Below are 27,313 nucleotides of genomic sequence, written 5' to 3'. Positions count from 1 at the left end.
GATTTCAATAGTTTAGTTTCTATTTGTCATGTGTCAATTTTCCATAAATTGCGCAGAAAATTATCCCAAGGAAAAGTAGACCAGTTGTAAAAAGAATGGTTCTGATGCTTCCTGTTGAGGATGATTTAGTCAGTTAAAAGTAAGAAATTGTATGTTTTGTGTTGTCAACTATTTTCAACTAATTCTATAGAAATGAAATACAAATTAGTTATTGGAATATCTAAAGAGGTACGAAGAATAGTCATCATGATTGGAGAATCGAAAAACAAGGGCATCCAGCTACTAATACAATAAACAAGGAAGTCGTTGCTATGATTGATGTAAAGAAGAAAAACAATGGAAGGATAAATTGCACAGATAGTTTCTACAAAATCAGAATATTTGACATTTTGTGACCATATTAAAGGCGATTTTATTGGAGAACTAAGCTGGTGAGATCTACTTAATTTCTTAAAATGTCTAGAAAGGAGTGAGCTTGAATTTCTGATATGTCGAGCTCAGGAATATATACAATGCAGCTTCGGTATATGGTATAAAGTACTTAAAATTTTAAGAACCAACAGAAAAGCTATTTAATACAACTAATGTCGGGCATCCATTAGAGTTGTGTGGATTCAGAGGCGCCCAAAGATCTCGAAATTAAAAATCTCAGTCTTTACCAGGATTCGAACCTGCTACCCAGGTTTCGAAAGCCAAGCGCTTTATCTGTCAACCACCGCTCCACCAATGTATGTGTATAATTATTCACTTAATCTATGTTTCCTCCTATAGATGTGTATCACTTAGTTAATCCTGTGTACTCCCAGGGGAGCATAGGGCCGCAACCACACCTCTCCACCAAACTCGGTTCTGAGCAGCTTTCTTCATTTTCGTTTTGTGATGTCTTGGGCTATGGGCTTTTGTTTCGTTCTCTCCCACAAATCGATAGTAGTTATCTTTTCTAGCCACCTAATTCCTAATATCCGGCGTAGGCATCTGTTAACAAAAGTCTGGAGCTTTTTCATATTTGTTTTAGTGACTCTCCAAGTCTCTGAACCGTATAGAAGGACAGAATAATGTGTATAACATTCACTTAATCTATGTGGTCATTCTTTTTCAGAAAATGCTTCTTGCCTAAAATTTTGGTGCCATGGAAATTTTTTTATTTTTTCGTTCTAAATTTTTCGTCTTTAGAGGTGCAGTTTAAGATCTATTGCCAGATGTCTTTTATTTTTACCTATCTTTGCTTATTTTTTTTTTGCGAGGTAGATGCACTAGTAGGTCAAAGATACATAAGAGTAGGCTTACCTTTCAACTATGGGGGTATCTAGACTATTGACAAAATGGTGGCTAATTTTTTTTTTACTTTACCAAAAGCATAACACGTTCAAAAAAGGAACAGACGACACTTTCAGAACAGGTAAATGTATTAAAAATGAAATCTTTCAAGACATTAATATTTAGTTACTGATACGTTTTTAAGTTTGAAATCCAGAAAAGAAAAAAAAAACACTGTAATTTACTTAAGGTTGCTTTGTTGCAAAATTTAACTATAAATAAATTGTATCAACTGAATTTTTTTTTTTGACTTTTTATAATTGTTTTACACTCAATGAATGTAGTTGATTATAAAGGTCTGTGTATTATGGCCAAACAAAAAAAAAGGCAATTTTTCTGTGTGTGTGTGGGGGGGGGGAGCGAAGGGGATGACACCCTGAGTGGACCGCCACGGGTGACAGCCACCCTAGTGACTCCACTGCTTACCATGTATTATTTTCGCGATAGAATTGGCAATGGTTAATGTGTTTCCTAAAACGATTTGTTTCTCTTTGTTACGTCGCTAATACGTTTTTAGAACGCCAACATAGTTATGCTTTATAACGCACAATTGTAGTTCTTTTTTTTTCTTTACTCACTTTTTTCGACCTATCTTTTAAAATGTTTATTTCTACATATTGTTACGAATCTCACTATCCAGGCTCTCTGCAAACTGCACCATACACAACCAACTTAAAGAACTTGACAAGTCAGGGCTCCAAAATAACGTAAAGGTTTAATGTCCATAAATAACAGCCAATACTGTACAATTGGCAGCACGTAGAACAGTACAAATATCTCTCCAATAACACCGTTCCGCCGTATCAAGTCTTGCACTGGCCTCTCCGTCTCGTTCCGGGCTTGCACTGGGCTCAACAGTTCGGGACTGACTTCACACACTTGGGCTCGTTGTGTCGGACTCGATCACAGACCAAGATCAAGACGCCGTTCGTCTCAACTGTACTTGACAGTACTCCGCACTGAACCGTCGTAATGCTCCGTACAGAACCACACCGTTGAACTGTGCTGTAGTCGACCGTGTTCTGAACTCCTGTCGTGAACCCGCTTTCTGAACCGTCTTGACTGCGACACCTCCGCTCTTATATAGGGTCCCTACTGGCCTTCTAGAACCGGACAGAACGCCGCTCGACGTTTCTGGGTGGTCAGGTGACTACGACTCTCGTGACGCTCCTGAGCTCTGTTCACGACGCCGATCCTACTCGAACGTCGTAGCTCGTCACGGTTGACCGCTCGTCTAGCGCTGGCCTGGGGCGATTTGCGTCGGCTGACTACACACACACCACTACCCCTCTCTGTGCCACCCCCAAGTTTATAACAATATTAACTCTTTTTACTATGTAGATATACATTTAGAAAAGGTAGAAAGAAATAAAGACAATGAACAACACGCGCGTGTGTGTATTACTAGACTCTGTAGAATTGGACACTATTTAAGTATTGTCTCTCTCTCTCTCTATATATATATATAATACATCTTCTGGCGTGTGTGTGTATTACTAGACTCTGTAGAATTGGACACAATTAAATTATTGTCTATATATAAATAATAAATCTTCTTGCGTGTGTGTATTACTAAACTCAGAATTGGACACTATTAAAGTATTAAATGCATGGGTGAAAAAATTAATGTCTACCAGGCAGTGGTTCTCTCAACCCTTCTATATGGATCTGAGACATGGAAACTATACAGAACGCAATTAAGACTACTTGAGCGCTTTCACCAAAGATGTTTGCGCTCCATCATGGACATACGGTGTCAAGACCGCGCTACAAACAGCGATGTCCTTACGAACGCCGGTATGGACAGTATAGAGGGACTTATAGTCAAACAGTTACATTGGGCAGGGCACGTATCCCGTATGGCAGACGAACGTATGCCAAAGGCAGACTTTTTTATGAGCTAAAAGATGGTCGACCTAACAGAGGCGCCCCACGGAATTGTTTCAAAGACCAGTTTAGGCACCAACTTGCCTTGGCTGACATAGAAGAGAGCACCTAGTTGAATGACAATGTAGTTACAAGCAAACTCAGAGAGATGAGAGGATAGAGTTACATCCCTTTAAAGTAGGCATGGACATTGATCACACCCTCAGAAACGATGCCTACCTATATCAGAGCTAGACTACTGAAGACAAAGCATGGAGACCAGACACAGTGTATTAGATAAATCTGAGGATGCAGGAAAGAGCTGGGAATTGAAAGACTAGCAAGAGACTGTGGATTGAGTCATGTATTTACTGAGGTCTTAGCTTTAATAAGAAACACTTGTCGACTGGCGGAGTAGCATACGACGCTATTTTGCAGGGCCGGCCTTAGCCCACTGCAACCTATGCGACCGCAGTGGGCCCCGCACTTTTATAGGACCTGCACTTTCATAGGAACCGCGATAATTCGAGGTGTATAAATTATTAAAATAATCATTTTATAACTTAAAACATATTTCCCGCGCCCTCCTGTCAATTTACCAGGAGCTCCTGGAAATCTCCCGAAATTACAAAATATACGAAAAAGTCCTTAAAATATATGGAAATATATAGTCAAAAATTGTCATTTAGGGGTGTCATTCAATATGAAAAACGGTAATTGTGTAATCAGGTGAAAGAAGCTTCTCGCGCCTCAAACTAATGAAGAATTACTTGAGGTTAACAATTCTCGTAGATAGATTGAAACATTTGGTAATTCTTTCTATTGAGCGTGATCTATGTAGGAAACAGAATTATAATATACTGTATGACTTTGCTACATGCAAGGCTCGTAAAGTAGTTCTGTACGTAGTAAAGAATGAATAAAATGCATAGACGAATTTATTTTCTAATACAAACTCTTCAATTTCACTTATTATCCGCTTCCCTACCCAAACTTGGCCCCACAAAATCCGTTTCGCATAGGTCCCACAATGATTAAGTCCGATACATAGTAGGCTAGTTGTTCTCTTTCCATGACTTCTTGGGAACAATGGTTAAGTTCGGCGCTGCTATTTAGTGTGTGTAAAATGTTGTACATGTTTCGGATGCTCCTTCAGAGTTGAAGTACAAAGGGGGATGGGAGCGGGCAGGGTTTGATAACTCCAAACAACAGTCCAGCGAGCAAACCGCACGGCCTGGCAGCCATACGTAGTGACCGGTGAATACTTGTTCTCCCCCCTCTTGTTTTTTCGTGTGGTGACTATCAGCAGAAATAAGAGAGTGATCTTTCCTTTACTTCTTCTTCTCGTCCAAACTCTTGAGCGACGAAGAGAATTATATATATAGGTAGAAGACGGATAATTAACATAAACCTTTTTAGTTTAAAGTCTTCGTTAATATCCTCAGTGGACGACAGACAATTCTGAAACGTGTCATACCCGTGATTTCATTTGTCTGAGGCCAGAGGAGTATTTGGATCAATGTCCAAATCTTTTGGTCTGAGTAATTTATCCATTGTTGATTAAGAATTTCAACACTAATCCAGACAAATAATCATGTTGAATAAATAGTAATGAAATCACTCAACTCAACTACCAATATCATGGCGTTATTCAACAAGGTTTGCACGTCAACGAGTAACACACCACATTGTTGAAGTAGTATAAACACACACACACACATGGACTTCACCTACTGACACGCTGGACACACACAGAAAAGAACAATTCAGTTACATTACAATCACCTCGCCTAAAAGTAACAAGAGGAGCATGTCAATGATCGTAAATGAATAACGATAGATTCCTAAGAAGACGTAACCATCCCTACAGAATAATTTCAGTTGTACTCTATGGAAAGGGCATTATTCATTATATAACCATAAACAACATGGTTATATAGGCCTAGTATCGAATGATCAGTTCCTAATTGTCACATTATGCATATAAATATGAAGTTGGACCATTATGAATGCAATGTTAGACCTTATAATTGGGTCTGTTCATTCTTGGTCTTAGGCTGCAGAGTCATTTCATTACGCCCTTCTATTTTCTTTTATGAGTTGCGATTAGCTTATAGCTTTTCATAAAATGCACACGGGTTTCCTATACAGGAATCTATCAAATTAAATACAAATATTTGCAGCTTTTAAATGATTTCTACGGATAGACTTCGATGGTATCTAGCTTCAAGACGTTAGTACAACTAAAGTTGACGTATCTTTATATCTTAAATGTACAACTTTATATAAACGTGAACAACTCTCTAGTTTCTGCCATCTGAATATTCCAGGATGCAACGAAGGCCTAAAAATTCATGGTCGGGAATGAAGGCTTTCTCTTGAAGGATGGCAGAAAATAGGCGATGTTATTGTGATGCTAGCTGTTCCACTGAATATTCAAGAGCCAAAACGATTATTTTGGGGGAAATGGCGTTTCATTTGTAAAATGTTTTGTAAAATGTTTTACATATTTCGGATGTTCCTTCAGAGTTGAAGATAGTTAACTTCCTAGTCCAAACCTCACGCAGGACGACGGGGGATGGGAGCGGGCAGGGTTTGAACCCGGGACCATCGATAAATCCAAACGACAGTCCAGCGCGCAAACCACACGACCAGGCAGCCATCATTTAAAAGCAGTGCGTGTATTGTGAGTGTGTGTGTGTAAATGTGCATTATAACGTAGACAGACTGAGAACACTACAACGGATGCGCCTCAGTAGTGTAAGTGTATACTTTAATTTGGGCCGTTACAACCATAGCGCAGCACGGGTATCAGCTCATTATGTATATATTTGAGTTAATTGTCTTTTCTTCTAGTCCTCAGTTTCAAACGTTGTAACACAACTTTTAGTTTACAAGGTTTAAATTGTCAATAGGCATTTGGTCCATTTGTAAGTGGTTTTGGTAGAGATTACGTAGCTCTTAGCAGGAGGGATGTATACAATAGTCAACCTTTCAATTACCGGGACAAAAGACTGGTAAATGAGAAAAATCACAGAAGTTATACTGTGTAGACATCTGTGATGCTAGTTTAATAACATTCGGCAATGAAGACTGAATAAGTTTCAAGGACTGTTAAAGAGAAACATACACGAACATCTCATCACGTGAGAGTCCAGATATGGCTACCTGTAACCTAGACAAAACAGTCTCAGATTAAACAAAAAACAACAAAAAAAAAAAAAACAACTTTCAAACAAAGCTTTGATACACAAAAGAACTGTACATTGAAAATCATATCTATTAATACTGTAAGATTTATTTCCATTAAATAACATACAACAAAATGAATCAATTATCCTTAATCATTTTTTTTAATTGGTTATTTAAAAAAAAATATTAATGTTTTATTAGGGATAATGAATAATTGTAAATATACGAGAAATGTGATTTTGAAAAAAAAATGTTTACAGCATTTGTACCAGACCGACATACAAACAGACGAAGAGAAATGGTATCAACTTTGTTAGTAAAATGACATGTTTGTAAGCCACAGCTCACGTTAACGTGTAGCTGTGCAATAAGTTAATGTGCTGTTAGCCAGAGTATGTGCTGTTAGCCAGAGTATTTACTTTGAGAATAAGAAGGTTAAAAAAACTAAAAAACACAATCTCTTAAAGTTAATAGCAGTGTTTCTCAATCTTTAACTTTTGACACCCATAGATACAAACACTTTTGTTAGTATTTAATTTAGCCAATAAGCTGGTTACTCAAAGGTCTCATAACGAGGTTTCAAGGAATTTGACAAATGAACAGAAAAACAAAACTTAAGGAACTATAATTTAAACACACAGGTCCGATTTGGCGTGTGTGTGTGTGTGTGTGTCTGTGTGCACATTTTCATCCAAAGTAGTCAAAGCCAAAAGTCAATGGTGTAACCGGTGTGCACAGAACGTAATGAACATTTTTAGAATCCCGTAGAAGCTTTTAATGACTTGTTTCAACTGGAGATACAAAGGAGATATGTTGAACATAAACAAAGAGCAGATCACCATAAATAAGATTTAAAATATTAGCATTTAGTTCTAACACAATTCTAAGAATCTACATACAGCAACGGCATGCTAAACAATAGTAGTCCTTTTAGTATCGTAGACAGTTTCACATTTGAAATCTTCCTCAGCAAAAACCTGGCGCCTAGCGTTTTAAACGTACCAAGCTACACTGGAGGCGCGGTGGCTGAGCGGTAATGCACTTAGCTTCTGAACCAGGGGTTACTGGTTCGAATCCTTGTGAAGACGTATTTTAAAATCCCTATTTTGGGATTCTTGGGCACCTCTGAGTCCACCCAGCTCTAATGGGTACCTGACATTAGTAGGGGAAACGTAAAGGCGGTTGGTCGTTGTGCTGGCCACATGACACCCTCGTTAACCGTAGGCCACAAAAACATGATCTTTACATCATCTGCCCTATAGACCACAAGGTCTGAAAGGGGAACTTTACTTTACTTTAAGCTACACTTATTGTTTTTATAGTTCAATGTTTCGTAGCAAGAATAGCGCAAAAATTATCAAAGTTTAAGTATGGAACAAGCCAGAGCTTCTGGTAACATTTACGCCCCATTAATCTTAATAGAGAAAACAAGAAGAAAAGAACAGTGACCTATCAAAGTGCGAGAAATGTTGGATGTACTTCGAACTAGTCTACTTCTGTAAACTTCTTATTTTCTCATTACTTTATATTCTTGTTGGGACGTTTTATCCAGAATTTTTAAAAATATTACGCTCCATTCATCTTTCTTTCATATTTCTAGCTCCACTTTAAGCACTTCTCTTGTTTAACATTTTTAGCCAATGTAGCTCAATTTCAGATGCAACTGTAGACGATATATTTATCTTTAGATTTATGGATGTTACATTCTAGATCAAACTATAAACAGTACCGTTCAATAGTCCAAAACAAGTTTAGGCCATACCTACATATCAGATTCAATGTTGTTTTAATATACTGCCAATGATAACATTGTATACTCTATTTTTTCTCAGCATATGGATTTGATACACTGCAAACATTTATCTAAGTTACAGTGTTCATTAGCACAATCAGTGGTTAGTCGGGAGAAAGTTTGCGATTCTGACGTGAGAAACTCGAGAGGAAAAGCGTATTTGATAATACTAATATCAGTGGCGTAGCTAGCTATGTGCGGGTGGTGCGGGCCGCACGGGGCATCAAGTGACAAGGGGCATCAAACAAAGGACAATTTAAACTTTCTCAGTAAAAACTGCACAAACTCAGAGACTAGTCCATTTGTAAAATGTTGTTTGTTCCATTTGAAATGTACACGTTTATTTATTGAGCTACTTTGTTGATATCTTCTATTCTCTCTAAACTTAAATATGAACTAAAGACTAGCCTGAGTTGACAAGGTTTGTTGACGTCTCGAATTAACGCTCTTTTAGACGTCCACGTTACTTTCTTCGAAGGAAAATACTCAACGGCAAAAAAAGTTTTCAGAAATTGTTACCATCCCCCCCCCCCCAAAAAAAAAAAACTGTTTAGCTTCCCCTGCAAACTCTTTTCTCAAGATCAAGTATTAGGCTACATCGGCATGAAAATGGATTAAACGATAGATGGAGGTTATCACCAAGAACTGAATAGGAAGAGACCAGCAGAACATTCAGACTGCTCGGAGGAAACGTGTAAAGGGCGGTATTCACAGCGATGGTCAAGATTTACTGAAACAAGAAGGAAAAAAAAATGGAAACCCTACATAAAGAGACTCTTGGATATCATTTGTTTTGCTCTCCTATCAGAATCTGGCACTATTGGACATCACGAACAATTTGAAGAAGAATTGGAAGAACAAAAATGAAGGTAATTTGTTGGAGTTAGTGATATTACTATCCTAGTGGACTCCACTCCTGAAGGAACATTGGGTTCGAACCAAGCTTACAAAAATACATAAGAATTTATCGTAATTATGGGTGGTCATGGAAATAGATCATACAACAATTAAAACTAGTCATCTATTTTTCGATTATTTTCGATTGTATACCTGGCATCTAAAAGTTGGACCTAGCTTCCAACATTGACGCTAATGAATGACTACGAGTCTTTCATGGACTTCATCGACACTAAGAATAAGCATGCCTATGGAATCTCTGCGGTTATTTTAGAAAAACTACGTTCGTATGGCTCAGAAATAATGGACTGCAGAGGTCAAGACTTTGATATTTGCTGAAAATTTTGATTTTTTGGCCCCATCCCAACTTTGGATCCTCAGATTGAAACAAATCTTGAGTGCTCCTAGTGAAATTTTAAAAATTTAAAATTCGTCTGGAGCCAATGAGGCTTCAATGACTTATCAAAGTTTCTTCAGAAGTACCAAATTTTTCAAAACAAAAACCTGGTGAGTTCGAGTTAAAAAAAACAACTTTATAGCTCAGTCCAAAATATCGTGATCTTGATTCGCATATATGTGACGTTTGTGTCTACATACACATAGACGTTTTTTTTAAAACTAAAGTTGATCAAGAATTATTTGCAACTAATGATGACTAAATGACGACTGACTTTATTGGACATTTCATTTATTATACACGAATTTCTGGGGAAAAAAATTGATTACGCCAGCAAATTAAACACGTAGAATTCATTGGAAGCATTTTTTGTCTTTGTTAGATTAATTTTTTGCGAATTAACAATAGTTATTTTCTGGGGGTTGGGGAGTCTTCGTTTTGCTGTTATATTGTTGTTTTTTTGAGGGCATCATGAGAAGCTCCCGCACAGGGCATCAAATACCCTAGCTACGCCACTGACTAATATATAGAATGTATTTACAAAGTCAATCTCATGAAGGCTTGTACTTCTTGCAACATCCGGTGTGTAGATTAAATAATGATAAAAAGTTAGATTTTTTAAAGGTCTATGGCATTCTAGCTCTGTAGATTACTTTTATTTTTAAGTTATTTCTTTAGTAATGCAAAATAATTTAAATAAAGAAAAAGTATTGAACTTACTCATTATTTAAACATATCAGCAATTAGACAACTCAAAGGATACGAAGAAGAATTGCTTCGCATTGTGATATTGTAAAATAGTTCTCAGCCTGTGGGTCGCGACCCCCTTGGGGGTCGATTGACGATTTGCCAGGGGTCGCCTAAGACCATCGAAAATATAGAATGTTATTGTCTACTCTTCTATTTCTGTATGTGTGTGTGTGGGGGGGGGGGGTCGCGGCAGAGTGGTGGATTGTAAAAAGGGGTCGCCGAGCTTAAAAGGTTGAGAACCGCTGGTTTAAGAGATTACGGATTAAGCCTTGAATCAATGTTGTATTGCGAATTTCAATTAGAGAAAATTCATTGTGTGCTTCAGTAGACACAATAGACTATCATTGTATTCAAGTATTTCTATCTTCTATATATCTTTGGAGCCCGTCTGTAAAAAATACTGCAATACAAATTGCTGTAACTTGTTTGTATATTGAACTCAATCCAAAGTGTACCTTAACATTGATAAAAAAATAAATATTTTGATATCAAGGTAAGTGCAACCCAAAACAGATTTACCTTTATTATTAAAATTAATTCTAGAAATAATTAGTTATCTAAAGTTTCATATTTCAGTGTTATTTAAAAATAATAGGTGTTACGCTTTACGCTTTTATTATCTTTTTTTGAAATGCTTATTAAAAATTAAATCATAAACGTACAGACCTTCATCAATAAATGTAAAAGAAGTATCTTCGACATGGTGGGTTAACAGAGCAGTTAGTAACAAACTCAGGGCGATGTAAGGATAGAGAAACACAGAACAACATATCTTCACAAGTAGACATGGACTGGTCACACCCTCAGAAGCGATGTCAATATCAGAGCTAGACAAAACGAGTATGCCGAAAAGACCCTGGTGTAGTAGATGACTCTGAGACTGCAGGCAAGTGCTGGGAAGTAATTAAAAGACTAGCAAGAGACCATGGATTGAGTTATTTTTTTTACTGAAGCCGTATATTTCATTCCTTGTTCCATATGCTAGGACAAATTTGTACAATGCACATTCTTCCCTAGTGCTATTAGAGGACGGAATCGGTTGCCTGAGCTAGCCAGTAAAACCGGTGACTTGGCAGAATTTAAGTCATTGGTTAACAAAAGTGACTAGATTGACTAGGAACACGCGTAAGACGTAATCATCTTCTTTTTGAAGTAACTTCAGTATTTTATAAGATAAGAAACAAAGAAGATGGATAATTATCACATTGAAGTAAATATAATTATATTGTGATAAAATTGTGTCATATAAAGAAAGGTTTGTTTCTTTCCCATTTATTTTCTTTAATAAATATCAAATTGATAAATATTTATTTACTGTTGTGACCATTCTTCTGCACATTACTATTATTGTACGTGAAAACACTATCTAGAGTTGTGATAAGTTATCATCAAATTGCATGATGGACACGGCCCTTCTGTGCAAGTCAGTGGAAGATAAACGTGTTCTGTTATACATAGAACAAGTCAATGGAAGATAAACGTGTTCTGTTATACATAGAACAAGTCAATGGAAGATAAACGTGTTCTGTTATACATAGAACAAGTCAATGGAAGATAAACATGTTCTGTTATACATAGAACAAGTCAATGGAAGATAAACGTGTTCTGTTATACATAGAACAAGTCAATGGAAGATAAACGTGTTCTGTTATACATAGAACAAGTCAATGGAAGATAAACGTGTTCTGTTATACATAGAACAAGTCAATGGAAGATAAACGTGTTCTGTTATACATAGAACAAGTCAATGACGTCTTCTTTGCATTGAATGTTGAGTTGTCAGTCAGGCGGCTGTCGCGATGAACCTAGATAAAGCTGTTTTATGGGCGCTGTACGAGGAATGGGTGAACAAAGAGCACTGGAAACTCTGTGCGCGTTTGTGGCGTAGGAAAAAACTTGTCCTCGCGACAGCCCTTCGTGTTAATTATCTTCTATATAAAATAAAATGTATGCTCCATTGTAAATAAACATCCTTTATCTTATCGGAATGCCTTCTTCTAGTTACCTCCCCTAAATGTAACTATAAATCAGACTATTTCTAGATGTAACTGTTGTGCTACTTTTAGACGTAAATATTGTTTATTAGTTCCAAGAGTTTTACATTTCACTTGTCAAGTTCTATTGATATCCGTTTAGACGCTTTCTCGAAGGCCGTGTTCAGTCCAAGAGGAAAGAAAGGACAGGCACAGGAAGAACAATTAAACAGACTCATGACGGACAACGACTTTATCTACATTACTCTACATTATATATATGGTTCCCGGTCACTTCATCCCCGGTCACTTCATCCCCGGTCACTTCATCCCCAGTCACTTCATCCCCGGTCATTTCATCCCCGGTCACTTCATCCCCGGTCACTTCATCCCCGGTCATTTCATCCCCTGGTCATTTCATCCCCCGGTCACTTCATCCCCCGGTCATTTAATCCCCAAGTCAGTTCATCCCCCGGTCATTTAATCCCCAAGTCAGTTCATCCCCCGGTCATTTCATCCCCTGATATTTTCATCATCTGATCATTTTATCTAAAAAATTGTAATTTTAAAAAGCATTAAGTGAGCAATATTTAATGTATTCCTTTTTTATTTAAAGGACAAAATTGTAACACTTTAGATTAGAATAAAATTAAAATTAAATGCCATTAAAAACTAAAAAAAAGTTAGCATGTATAAATAAAGAGGTAATGTAAAAAAAAGTGTTTTTGTGTTCATCTACATCAGTAGGATAGATCGGCTATCGATTGTAAGTACAGAAGACGATCCATCGATTCATATTGATGAACAATGTTTGTTATTCGCTTAGCCAGTGTTGCATATTTCAAGGCTAAAAATGACTCGCCCATTTTCAGGAAAGAGCGATTGAAAAATAAAATAAAGTGAAACATGGTCGTACTTTCACCACAGCTTGGCCTTTGATGATGAGTTATCAGCGGCAGGGTCATAATTATTGTAATCGCACTTCTATCTCTCAAAAGATTTCCACTACTTGCACCAAACCTTGGCCTTTGATGATAAGTTATCAGCGGCAGGGTCATAATTATTCTAATCCCACTTCTATCTATCAAAAGATTCCCACTACTTGCACCACACCTTGGCCTTTGATCGTTACGCTATAGATAAGTACACATCCAGATTTACCATATAATATTAGATTTCTCATTAAGAATACAAAGTGGAAGAGGAAACACTATAAACGCATTAGTAATATGTTATAAAATGTCAAAAAGAAAGCATTCTACATAATCATATTTATATATAAAATATTTAATTGGGGATGAAGTGACCGGGGGATGAAATGACCAGGGGATGAAATGACCAGGGATGAAGTGACAGGGGATGAAGTGACCGGGGGATGAAGTGACCGGGAACCATATATATATATATATATATATATATATATATATATCTACATTACTCTACATTATATATATATATATATCATGGGCGTAGCCAGGGGGGGGTTCTTGGGGTTCAACCCCCCCCCCCGAAATGAAATCCCCCCCGGGGGGGGGACGGAATTAAGTGACTGATTTTTGCTTTCATTTTGTTTATTTTAGGTGAGATTTTAATACTAAATCATCACTTACCACAGCACAGCCGAGGCAGTTTTGAGTTAAAAACCCTCTACCAGCGGGTTTTGAGTTTAAATCCCCCTACCATGGGGTTTTGAGATTTTAAAAACCCCTATCAGGGGGTTTTGAGATTTTAAAAACCCCTATCAGGGGGTTTTGAGATACAAATCCCTCTACCAGGGGGCTTTGAGTTTAAAACCCCCTACAGGGGGTTTTGAATTTTAAACCCCCTACCAGTGGTTTTTGCAGTTAAATCCCCCTCTTCTATAAAACAAAAAAAAATGCAAACAAAAATCCCAAATTCCAACAGCACAGTTGAGGAAGATTTTGATTTTAAAACCCCATCCAAAATTTACGATAACCCCATCTTCAATATAAAAAAAAGCAAATTACACACTCAAAATTCTATGAGCGTAGCCAAAGGGGTTTTGAGTTTAACCCCCTCCCCCTTCCAGTTGGGGTTTGAAGCTAAAAAGTACCTCTTCAATAAAAAAAAAAGCAAATTACACACTATAAAATCTATGAGCGTAGCCAAAGGGGTTTTGAGTTTAAATCCCCCTCCTCCAGATGGCTTTTTCTTTAAAGTTTAAAACCCCTCCAGATGGTTTTGAGTTTAAAATTCCCCTACAGAGCGTTTAGAGTTGAAAACCTCTCTCTTCAATATTATTTTAAAGCAAACTACAGTCACCAAATTCTATGATCGTAGCTAAATGGGGTTTTAAATTAAAAACAAAACAAACAAAAAGCCCAGAGATTTTTTAGTTTAAAACCCCTCAACAGATGATTTGACGAAAAAAACTTTCCTTTTCGATATAAAATCTAAAGCGAAATACAGGCATGTAATTCCAAGAGCGTAATCAAGAGAGGTTACAAATTTCTACCAGTGGCTTGGGCTCCATTAATTAAGTGTGAATAGTCTTCTGCCGAAATTGAAAATCATTAAATGTGTCTCAACAAAGATGGCTAAGACAGATTTTAGGAGTCAGTCATAGAGATCGGGTCTAAATCAAAGAAATCATATGCCGAACTGGGAGTCGAATCCTTAGTAAGGTTGTGACAGAGCGTCGCATGAGGTTTTGCGGGACATGTTTTCCGACAAAATGAATTACGCAAAATAAGAGTTGCGGAAACAGCTTGCCGGAAAATGCGCCGAACGGCGCGAGAGGGTCTAAGTCAGTAAGAATAGCACATTAGGTTTGTGAAATAAAACTTTTTAATAGCAAGATAATGCACTGTAGATACCTCAGAATATGCATTTTGTTGGCTTTCAATACCAGAAATAGTGCTCGGCGGCGGGGCTTCGCCCCGCGCTGAGGGAGCACTGCGAACTCCCCCAGACCCCCTTGCTAGCAAGGGCGGGGAGTCTACAATAAACAATAAACGTCTTCCGAAAGGGTCAGAATGTAATAAAGATTAATTATGTACACACACACATATATATATATATATATATAATTTTTTTTTTGTGGGGTGGGGGTCGGGGGGGGGGAAATCCCCCCCTAAACCCTCCCCGAAAAAAAATCCTGGCTACGCCCATGATATATATATATATATACTTTGCTTTATTTCTTTTTCCTTTTTTATTTCTTTTCATTCGGCTATAACTGCCGGAAAGTGGAGTGGCTTAATGGTAAACCTCTTGGCTTCCGGACCGAGGGTCCAGGGTTAGAAACTTTGTGAAGACTGGGATGTTTAATTTCGGGATCCTTTTGCGCCTCTGAGTCCACCCAGCTCTAGTGGGTAACTGGCATTAGGTGGGAAAAAGTAAATGCTGGTGGTCGTTGTGCTAGCCACATGATACCCTCGTTGACGTGGGCTACAAACAAATGACAATTACATCATCTGCCCTTTATATCGCAAGGTCTGAAAGGGGGGAACTTTAACGAGGTCGAACGAGGAGAAAAAAGTAAAAATGTTAAGTCTCAGAATAATGCCTGGATGTCAAGTCTCAGAATAAAGCCTGAATGCCAAGTCTCAGAATAAAGCCTGAATGCCAAGTCTCAGAATAAAGCCTGGATGTCAAGTCTAAGAATAAAGCCTGAATGCCAATTCTCAGAATAAAGCCTGAATGTCAAGTCACAGAATAAAGCCTGAATGTCAAGTCTCAGAATAAAGCCTGAATGTCAAGTCTCAGAATAAAGCCTGAATGTCAAGTCTCAGAATAAAGCCTGAATGTCAAGTCTCAGAATAAAGCCTGAATGCCAAGTCTCAGAATAAAGCCTGAATGCCAAGTCTCAGAATAAAGCCTGAATGTCAAGTCACAGAATAAAGCCTGAATGCCAAGTCACAGAATATAGCCTGAATGTCAAGTCTCAGAATTAAGCCTGAATGCCAAGTCTCAGAATAAAGCCTGAATGTCAAGTCTCAGAATAAAGCCTGAATGCCAAGTCTCAGAATAAAGCCTGAATGTCAAGTCTCAGAATAAAGCCTGAATGTCAAGTCTCAGAATAAAGCCTGAATGTCAAGTCTCAGAATAAAGCCTGAATGTCAAGTCTCAGAATAAAGCCTGAATGTCAAGTCTCAGAATAAAGCCTGAATGTCAAGTCTCAGAATAAAGCCTGAATGTCAAGTCTCAGAATAAAGCCTGAATGTCAAGTCTCAGAATAAAGCCTGAATGTCAAGTCACAGAATAAAGCCTGAATGTCAAGTCTCAGAATAAAGCCTGAATGCCAAGTCACAGAATATAGCCTGAATGTCAAGTCTCAGAATTAAGCCTGAATGCCAAGTCTCAGAATAAAGCCTGAATGTCAAGTCTCAGAATAAAGCCTGAATGCCAAGTCTCAGAATAAAGCCTGAATGTCAAGTCTCAGAATAAAGCCTGAATGTCAAGTCTCAGAATAAAGCCTGAATGTCAAGTCTCAGAATAAAGCCTGAATGTCAAGTCTCAGAATAAAGCCTGAATGCCAAGTCTAAGAATAAAGCCTGAATGTCAAGTCTCAGAATAAAGCCTGAATGTCAAGTCTCAGAATAAAGCCTGAATGTCAAGTCTCAGAATAAAGCCTGAATGTCAAGTCTCAGAATAAAGCCTGAATGTCAAGTCTCAGAATAAAGCCTGAATGTCAAGTCACAGAATAAAGCCTGAATGCCAAGTCTCAGAATAAAGCCTGAATGTCAAGTCTCAGAATTAAGCCTGAATGCCAAGTCTCAGAATAAAGCCTGAATGCCAGGTCTCAGAACAAAGCCTGAATGCCAAGTCTCAGAATAAAGCCTGAATGCCAAGTCTCAGAATAAAGCCTGAATGTCAAGTCACAGAATAAAGCCTGAATGCCAAGTCACAGAATAAAGCCTGAATGTCAAGTCTCAGAATTAAGCCTGAATGCCAAGTCTCAGAATAAAGCCTGAATGTCAAGTCTCAGAATAAAGCCTGAATGCCAAGTCTCAGAATAAAGCCTGAATGTCAAGTCTCAGAATAAAGCCTGAATGTCAAGTCTCAGAATAAAGCCTGAATGTCAAGTCTCAGAATAAAGCCTGAATGTCAAGTCTCAGAATAAAGCCTGAATGTCAAGTCTCAGAATAAAGCCTGAATGTCAAGTCTCAGAATAAAGCCTGAATGTCAAGTCTCAGAATAAAGCCTGAATGTCAAGTCTCAGAATAAAGCCTGAATGTCAAGTCTCAGAATAAAGCCTGAATGTCAAGTCTCAGAATAAAGCCTGAATGTCAAGTCTCAGAATAAAGCCTGAATGTCAAGTCACAGAATAAAGCCTGAATGCCAAGTCTCAGAATAAAGCCTGAATGTCAAGTCTCAGAATTAAGCCTGAATGCCAAGTCTCAGAATAAAGCCTGAATGCCAAGTCTCAGAATAAAGCCTGAATGCCAAGTCTCAGAATAAAGCCTGAATGCCAAGTCTCAGAATAAAGCCTGAATGTCAAGTCACAGAATTAAGCCTGAATGCCAAGTCTCAGAATAAAGCCTGAATGCCAAGTCTCAGAATAAAGCCTGAATGTCAAGTCTCAGAATTAAGCTTGAATGCCAAGTCTCAGAATAAAGCCTGAATGTCAAGTCTCAGAATTAAGCCTGAATGCCAAGTCTCAGAATAAAGCCTGAATGTCAAGTCTTAAGTCATCAGTGATAAAAAAAAATAAAAGAGTATGTTGTGGATCCAATTTTCCAACAATATATGTTTCCACGGTATGAACAATACTGACTTATCATTTAGTGCTTATATATAATTAAAAAACAAGAGATAGTAATTAGGGGAAGGCTTTAGAAAGTCTATTGCTCGTCACAAACACAAAATATTAAAACTACAAACTATAGAGCCCAAATCATTTCACTGAAATTAAATTTCAAAATTTAATTATAATAATAGTAATTATAGCTTGCATATAGTGCTAATTTATTGCTTATATCATGCTCAAAGCGCTATGTGGACCAATGAAGGAAGGGGTATCTGGAAGAAGGGTATCTGCTCAAGTCCGATGTCGAACCTCGAGCCCCCTTAATAGTCAAGCCTAGGCACTGGCGGATCCAGAACTTTGGAGTGGGGGGGGCGATTTTTTTCCAAACCCTAACCCTAAGGCCCAGTAAACCCTAACCCTATGCATAAACGTGAGTACAGCATATATATATATATTGTTATGACTTTGCCATGCGCACCGCCATCCAAGATAGTGCAGAAAGAAGGTGCGCACTATCTGTGACTAAACAAGTCGGATGTTGACATTAGGAGACAAACGATTTCCGCCCAAGTAGAGAGAGCCAATATGGAGATGCTGTACTCAAGGCAGCTGCCCTTTGTGTTTGTCATGTCTCAGTGTAAATAAACGTCTATGTCCTCGTTGAGTTGCCTCACAGAAGTGGGATTATAGGCAGCTCAACGAGAGGAGGTAGGATTTACAATGGCAGCTTTGAAACAATTAGACCAAGTCTCGGTTAGAGAGCTTAGGAAGGAACTTCGTTACCGATATGAGATTATTGGTGGTACCAAGGAGGTGCTTACAGCTCGTCTCCGGCAAGCCTTGATAGATGAAGACGAAGATCCAGATACCTACTTATTTGAAATTAAACCGGAGATTCGTGAGCTCATTGGCAAGATACAGGAAGAAATTGAAGCAATGTGTGAACAAATTAACAGTATGGGGAACAAGGCAGATAAAATGGTGTCTCAAGCGAAAGAAGGAGTAGACTCGTTGGTAAAGAAGTTGCGTGGTCAAGACTGTGGCTGCACAAACAGTGGTGACGGAGACGCTGGGGATTGGAGCGCCGTCTGTGTCTGTGTTGTGGGCAAGTCTTGTGGTTGTGACTTTCAAGACGAGAAACGTGACAACGATTGCTGTGATGATCTCAACGAGATGTACCGAATCGAACGGAAAGTGACAAATAAAGAAACTGAAGACTGTTATGTGCCTGAAGAGTTTGTTCCTGTTGTACCTGTTACCAGTACCTCAATGAGCCGGACGGAGCAAGACAACGTTGGGTCTGCGTTCAAGCCTGTTGCTATGGACCTTAATGACCTCTGCCTATCTGCCGGTGCTCACGAGGGAAATTCGAAGCTTGACAACTGCATCCAGAAGTTTAGCATGAACTGTACGTGCAGCGAATCACACATAGAATTTAGATGCCAAGAAAACCACCAACAGGGCATATGTACTTCTACCATCATCATCGACATAGATGAACGTCAATCAAACCACTCTAAATCTGAGCTGTCAAGAAGAAGACATTTTCCACTTGAACCTGAAGAGACCTATCTTCTGGACTTGAGACTGTTATCTGAGGATGACTGCAGAGCATTGGACTTTGTTTGCAACGTGGCTGCATGTGAACCTGCAGCTCCCTTGAGAGGCGTCTGTCGGGAAGGTCTGCTGAGACAGCGTGTCCGATCAACGGCTGTGCTGAAGAAAACAGTGCTCGACACTATCTCTTTGTGTGGCAAACGGCCACGTCATCATCGCAACAACAGCCTGGTCAACTGGAGAAAGAGAAAGCGGCACTGGAGGAAAACAATGCGGATGGCTTCGTGGGGAACACGCTCCCTGACGCCTGTGGCTCCCACTGATCGACCTCCACCTGAACTGTCAAACCTCAGCTGCAGTGTTTCTTTTCGGGACGAAAACGTCTATGTCCTCGTTGAGTTGCCTCACTGAAGTTATTACAATATATATATATATATATATATATATATATATATATATATATATATATATATATATATATATATATATATATATATATATATATATCATGGGCGTAGCCAGGGGGGTTGGGGTTCAACCCCCCCCCCCCAAAATGAAATCCCCCCTCAGGGGGGGGGATCGAAATTTAGTGACTGATTTTTTGCTTTGATTTTGTTTATTTTAGGTGAGATTTTAATACTAAACCATCACTTGCCCCAGCACAACCAATGGGATTTTGAGTTTAAAACCCCCTACCAGGGGGGTTTTGAGTTTAAAACCCCTACCAGGGGTTTTTGCAGTTAAATCCCCTCTTCTATAAAACAAAACAAAAAAATGGCAAACGACATTCCTCAAATTCCTAGAGCACAGTTAAGGAAGATTTTGATTTTAAAACACCCTCCAAAATTTACGATAAACCCCCTCTTCAATATAAAAAAAAGCAAATTACACACTCAAAATTCTATGAGCGTAGCCAAAGGGGGTTTGAGTTTACCCCCCCCTCCCTCTCTTCAGTAGGGTTTGAAGCTAAAAAATACCTCTTCAATATAAAAAAAAGCTAATTATGCACTCAAAATGTTATGAGCGTAACTAAATGGGTTTTGACTCAGTTTTGAGTTTAAACCCCCCCTTCAGAGGGGTTTGAAGGTAAAAAATACCTCTTTAATAATAAAAACAAAGCAAATTATACACTCAAAATGTTATGAGTGTAGTCAAAGGGGTTTTGAGTTTAAACTCCCCTCCAGTGGAGTTTGAAGCTAAAAAATACGTCTTCAATATATAAAAAAAATGCAAATTACTCACCCTAAAATCTATGAGCGTAGCCAAAGGGGTTTTGAGTTTAAACCTCCCGCCAGCGGGGTTTGAAGCTAAAAAATACATCTTCAGTGTAAGAAAAAAGCAAATTACGCACTAAAAATGCTATGGGCGTTGCCAAAAGGGGTTTTGAGTTTAAATCCCCTTTCAGAGGGGTTTGATGCTAAAAAATACCTCTTCAATATAAAAAAAGCAAATTACATACTAAAATTATTTAAGCATAGCCAATCCTATTGGGTTTTTAGGTTTAAACCCCTCTTATACAGATGTCTTTTTTTTTTAAAAGTTTAAAACCACTCCAGATGGTTTTGAGTTTAAAATTCCCCTACAGATTGTTTTGAGGTGGAAAACCTCTATCTTCAATATTATTCTAAAACAAACTACAGTTACACATTTCTACCACTGGCGGGGCTCCATTAATAAAGTGCAGTGTATAGTCGTCTGTCGAAATTGAAAAACACTAAATGTGGCTCAACAAAGATGGCTAAGACAGATTTTAGGAGTCAGTTATAGAGATCGGGTCTAAATCAAGAAAATCCTATGCCGAAGTGGGAGTCGACCCCTTAGTATGATTGTGATAGAGCGTCGCATGAGGTTTGCGATGGCATCCTAGTACAACTTGGCGCCACACATTCATAGAGGTCCTCAGAGCAGGTGGGAAGAGGCTTCAGACATTACCAGTGACAGATTTTTATGGAAACAGCTTGACGGCAAATGCGCCGAACGGCGCGGGAGGGTCGAAGTCAGCAAGAATAGCAAATTAGGTTTTTGAAACAAAACTTTTTTAATAGCAGGAAAATGCACTGTAGATACCTCAGAATATGCATTTTGTTGGCTTTCAATACCAGAAATAGTGCTTGGCGGCGGGGCTCCGCCCCGCGATTGGGGAGATCCTAGCGCTTCCCCAGACCCCCTTGCTGGCAATAGCGGGGAATCTACAATTTTTCCACTAACTCCAGTAAGAACCTATTCTAGGGCACAATAAACTTGTTCCGAAAGAATGAAGGGTCAGAATGTAATAAAGATGATGTACACACACACTCATAAATAAATATAATTTTTTTTCGCGGGGGGGGGGGGGGGAAGGCTTCGGGGGGGGGGGGGGGGAAATCCCTCCCCCAACCCCTCCCCCCCCCCGAAAAAAATCCTGGCTACGCCCATGATATCTTCGGCGAAAAAAAAACAAGAAAAAAAAAACAGTCATGTTGAGGCCTTTCTCTTGCAAGCTTGGGGGTCTGGGAGAGCGCTGTAAGCTTCCTCAGTGGGTTCGGGGCGAAGCGTTTTCTTGCATTTTTTACTGCAGAAACGCATTCTCCTGACATCTACAGCTCATTATTTATCAGTGGGGTTCGGGCGAAGCCCCAACGCCAAAAAGCGTTTTCTTGCATTTTTCACTGTAGAAACCCATTCTCCTGACATCTACAGCTCATTACTTATTAGTGGGATTCGTGGCAAAGCCCCGACGACAAAAGCCTTTTCTTGAATTTTTCACTGCAGAAACGCATTCTCCTGACATCTACAGCTCATTATTCATCAGTGAGATTCGGGGCGAAGCCTCGACGCTAAAAGCGTTTTCTGGCATTCTTCACTGCAGTAACGCATTCTCCTGACCTACAGCTCATTATTCATTCTATTATAAAGGAAAAATGTGGAAAAATATTCTAATATGAATTTATAGTCCCTTAATACATTGCAAATACAAGCGATTTGTTCTTTGAAAAGATAAGATACCCCACATATTTAGATTAAGACTTTGAGGATCGCCGCCGAAAAAAAAATATTCGATAAATAATATTCAATGAAATTCAAGCATAAATTGTGAGTTATAGTCCTAAATTTATTTAACTAGAAAAATATGAGATAGAGTAAAGGTTGGAAAAAGTCGACTAGGAAAAGATTATCTGGCTTTTGAACTCATCTCAACCGTGACTGTTATATTGAAAAATTTCGTTTGAATTATAACTTTTCCAAAGCAAAGTCTTTCTTAAAATAGTTATGATAAATTCATGTGAAATTACACAAACTCTGGAAAGGGGAAGGGCGGTAAAATGAAAACGATTAATTCTCGCTCCTTTTTATAATTTCTGCTAATGATTGCATTTTGCATTAAAGAATAGGGGTTGGGCGACTCGATATAAGAATTTACTTTATAGCATATATAAATTATATTAGTGACAGATTTTTTTAAATTTTGTAATTTTTTACTATAATACAAAAAGAAAAAGTATTGGTTTGTCCGATGGGGGGGAAGGTGATTGCATGTATCGCACTTCCACCTGTTTATATTATATAGTTATTCGACTAATTTTGTTCACATACTATGATTTCTCCATAAAAGTAGGACCGCCCCCCCACTCAAAGGGTTTAGATGGGAAGGGCAGTAGAGGTATTCGCTCCTCCCCTTCCAATCGGTCAACAGGTGAACGACATAATATAAAGACCGGTTAAAATACCAATAACAAGTTTTAATCATATAGATATTTAATTGATTCTGTTAGCAAGGTGTGATTTCTACAAATAAATAGGACCGCCCCCCCCCACTCGAAAGTTTATGGTGGGGGGGGCGGATTGATGACATCGCCCCCTCCCGACCCTACCAAATCGGCCAAAATACTAGAAAGGGGTGGGGGCGAAATAATCTAAAAATAGGCTGAAATAGAAATAATTAGTATATATTCTTAACATAAGTAATAAATTCGTATACAAATTGTGTGAATTCTATACTAATATTCGTCCGCCCCCCCCCCTTCGGGGAGGGGGTCGTCCGAGTGGGGGGGGGGCGATCGCCCCTACCGCCCCCCCCTGGATCCGCCAGTGAGCCAAGCCAAGTTTTAGCGTAGTTAGCCTCTCGACCACGCTACCCTCAAACATTTGTGAAAGAACTAAGTAATTAAAATATTTTCTTTTCAGATACCCATACAGAACAAAACAATTGACCACTGATTCCAGTCATTTTATTAACAAAGTTGTTCAAAGAAATACTCTGACGATAAACATGGCTGTATCTCTCGTAAAGATTGTTCTACTGAGTGCCTTCATTCTTATAGCAAGTACACATTCCTCTGTGAATAATATGATTAAACATGACCAAGGTGCAGACATCTATAACGATAACGTTGTAACAACCCATACAATTAGCCTGGGAAATGAGCATTCAAATCACAGCCTAATAAAACAGGAAAAACAAAGCGATCTGTATGAAATGAGGGCGAAAGATTTGGAGAAGTCGCCAATTAAAGAATGCCAACAACAGCCCTGCAACCTAACAAACATTACAGAAAATATGTTTCTATCTTTAAAAACATTTAACAAAACAAAGTTTGATTTACTGAGGATTCAAAGAAACTCTAAAAGAAATATTTTTTTAGCAGAGGGGAGACACATGGGTACAAAGAGAGATTTAGACAGGAAGAAGAGGAATAGTTTCAGATACTGTAATGAAACGTTTCATAAATACTCAGGAATGTTAGTTTTTAACTTTGAAAGTCAAAACGATGGAGTGTGTCAGTGGCAAATTATAGCTGGGGACCACGAACGTATTCAATTAAATATCACCATTTTTTCAATAAATGTTTCTTCCACATGTGAGAATAACTATTTATATATTAGACAAGGATTTTATCACATACCCCCAAGTACTGGCCATCGTTACTGTGGAAAACAAAGTAGTGTACCTAATGTTATTACAACCTATGGGAATAGAATGTGGATAGAAGTCAAGAGCGATGGAGGTTTAAGCGAGTTCAGTGCAAATTACAAAATACTCTGCGGTGAGAAAATTAAAATGGACGAGGGCTTTATAAATAGTCCAGGTTACCCTAACAATCCCCCAGATTGTTCATGTCTCTGGAAAATTACAGTAAAAGAGAATTTCTTTGTGAGTCTTCAGTTTATAGTGTGGAATATGAGAATAAGGGTTATGCACGATAAAGGTGGCTGTACGTCTGATTACGTTCTTATATATGAAGAATACGGAAATACTAGGAACGAAACTGGGAAATACTGTTACTTCACAAAACCTAAAGATATTATAATCCCTAGAAATGAAGTCTTCATACAATTTATAAGTAGTAAACTTCCACCTAAATTTTCAATTCATTTCCAAGCCGAAAGAAATGAGTGTGAGACCAAAGAGCACAACTGCCACCATGCTTGCATGAACACTATTGGCAGCTATAAGTGTACATGCAGGACAGGTTATGAGCTTCACCCCAATGGCAAGACTTGCACAAGGAAATGTGGTGGGAATATAACTGCAAACAGTGGCAATATTTTCTCGCCCAACTATTCACAAAATTACTCGCTGCCCAAAGAGTGCATCTGGTTCATAACAGTGCCTAAAGAATATAACATTAGTTTAAACTTCAGAAAATTTAATATGCAGTGTCCTAGTGCAGTGAGCGTGGATCTATATGGTGACAATGACCCGAACAAAATTAAACACTTTTGTAGTTTCAACAAGCCTAACAGTATGATATCCAAGAGTAATGTTATAAAAATCATATATAAGTCTGTCATGCATGATGTCAACCAAGACTTTGAAGCACATTTTTCTAAAAATTGCAATAAGTGTGATGAGAATAATGGAGGCTGTAGCCATTATTATCAAGAAACTATTGGAAGCTATATTTGCCTCTGTGATGAAGGCTATACACTTGATGATGACCAACGGACGTGCGTTCCTTTACAAGAATAGACAAAGTTAGTTTTAAGTATTACCAAATCAGGCCCAATTCAATGTTAGAAAAATATTTTCTTTATTTGCAAAAAATTTGGCATAATGAAAACATGAAATATAAAGCATAATATTAAAAGTTGAAAGTGTTTTTGTTTTCTATTTTTAGAAATCCTAATTAAGTATTGTACCGTCTGTCTGAAGAACATCATTCTGTTCTATAGTTATGGCTTAAAAAGGTAGCCAAAAACTATTAGTCATTAGTTATTAAGCATCTGGATTTGATGGTATTCCAGCTAGCACTAGTGTTCAAAATACTTTTTCAGGCAGAGTACCGGAGCACTGTAAAAAAAGCTAACGTCATCCCCCCCTTTTTTTTCAAAAGTAAGCAAAATATGACCTAGGAAACTACTGACCAGTATCACTAACTAGCATTACATGTAAAATCCTAGAATTATTATTATAACTTCTATCTAGCACTACTTTCATACTTTTAGCATGCTCAGAGCGCTTTAGGTCCAATCTCATTTGTGGACCGGGGGGGGGGGGGTATCTAGGAGTTGGTTTTCCGTGCTGCCCGAGTCGTGTGTCAAACCTCGAGCCCCCTTCTAGGTAGCCAAGGCTCTCGACCACGCTTCCCACACATCATAAACCACTTTTATAAACATAATGTCCTTACTCTATACCAACAAGACTTTAGGAAATATAGATCATGTGAAACACAACTAATAGGATTAATTGATGATTTTTCCAATGGCTCAGATAATAATGAGGAATAGTAAAATAGTAGCTATTTTTTTCTCTAAGATCATCACTATAGCATGTTTTAAAAAGTAAAATATTTTGGGTATTTTCTGATAAGGAGATAATAACCTGTAATAATAAATGTCTCTAAATAAAAAACAAACATTAACAATAAACTCAGGTGACCCTAAGGGATAGTCTTAAGTCCACCACTATTTCTAATTTACATAAATGATTTACCAAATTCCGTTAGTTCAGAAATAAAAGTCATATTATGTATTAACAATTCCACAATGTATACAAAAAATAAAAACAATACAAGGAATCAAATAGGAGCATGCGTCTAAAAAGGTCAATTATTAAACGTACAAATAAACAAGGTTACAAAGACAGTTTGTGTGGAAACACAAACTCAAAATCGGCCCCTGAAGTGGTCCACCCATGCAGGTAAAAAGGCAGGTATCAATATTTTCAGAAAGAACATCAGAATTAAATTCTATCAAAGACAAATGACAAAGAAGAATGGAGAAAGAAGGTTGACAGATCTTGTGTGGTGCCCCAGCGGTCCAGCAGACCAAATGATAGGTGAAAGTAAATGTGAAGTTATATGCGAGCCTGGCCTAACTGATGTTTTATAATGAATATATAATTGATCTAATTGTTTTGTCAAGGGTCAATCTCTTATTCAAATCCTCAAAAAAAAAGAAAAAAGACTTTCGTGAAAAAAAAATGGTTCCAAAGCAGCACTGCAGTTCTCGCGATAAAATGAAAACCTACTTATTAAGTGTTGTTTTAAATTATGCCCAACTTACATGCATACTAAATAGATATTTTTCTTTTAACATTATTTTTGGTTAAATGTAGTAGTTAGTATGACAGATCTTACATAACTTAGCAATACAAATGTAAAAAAAAATTTTAACAAAAAATCTAAAACCATTTATTTAAATGTGTTAAAAATATAGTAAACAGCCGCCTCCCCGAGTAAAGAGCCTCCTGCGTTTGTTACTATTAATAGTGTATAGTTCTAAAAGTGGTGTATTTTTTATGAAAAAAACTGCTTGCATAAGTGATTTAGAAAATTATATTTTTTTTGCTTTTAGAAAAGAAAAAAGTAGCCGTTGCATCATAACTTTGAATGGACTAAAATATTGTGATGTCGGATTTTCACTATCTTTTCTAGTTT

At 38.0% G+C, this 27,313-nt stretch overlaps 1 protein-coding gene across 1 annotated transcript; it reads left to right on the top strand.

Moving 5' to 3' along the window:
• Window positions 1-10,550: 10,550 nt before the first annotated feature.
• Window positions 10,551-25,529, top strand: LOC106050241 (tolloid-like protein 1). The gene is made up of 2 exons (XM_056011424.1): window positions 10,551-10,704; window positions 23,619-25,529. The coding sequence occupies exon 2, from the start codon at window positions 23,704-23,706 to the stop codon at window positions 25,402-25,404; it is 1,701 nt and encodes a 566-aa protein (XP_055867399.1). The 5' UTR covers window positions 10,551-10,704; window positions 23,619-23,703; the 3' UTR covers window positions 25,405-25,529.
• The last annotated feature ends 1,784 nt before the right edge of the window (window positions 25,530-27,313 follow it).

This window comes from Biomphalaria glabrata, chromosome 14, assembly GCF_947242115.1.
Source record: "Biomphalaria glabrata chromosome 14, xgBioGlab47.1, whole genome shotgun sequence".
Lineage (NCBI taxonomy): Eukaryota > Metazoa > Mollusca > Gastropoda > Planorbidae > Biomphalaria > Biomphalaria glabrata.
The sequence above is the reverse complement of the archived record's forward strand: the minus strand, read 5'-3'. Positions and strand labels throughout refer to the sequence as shown.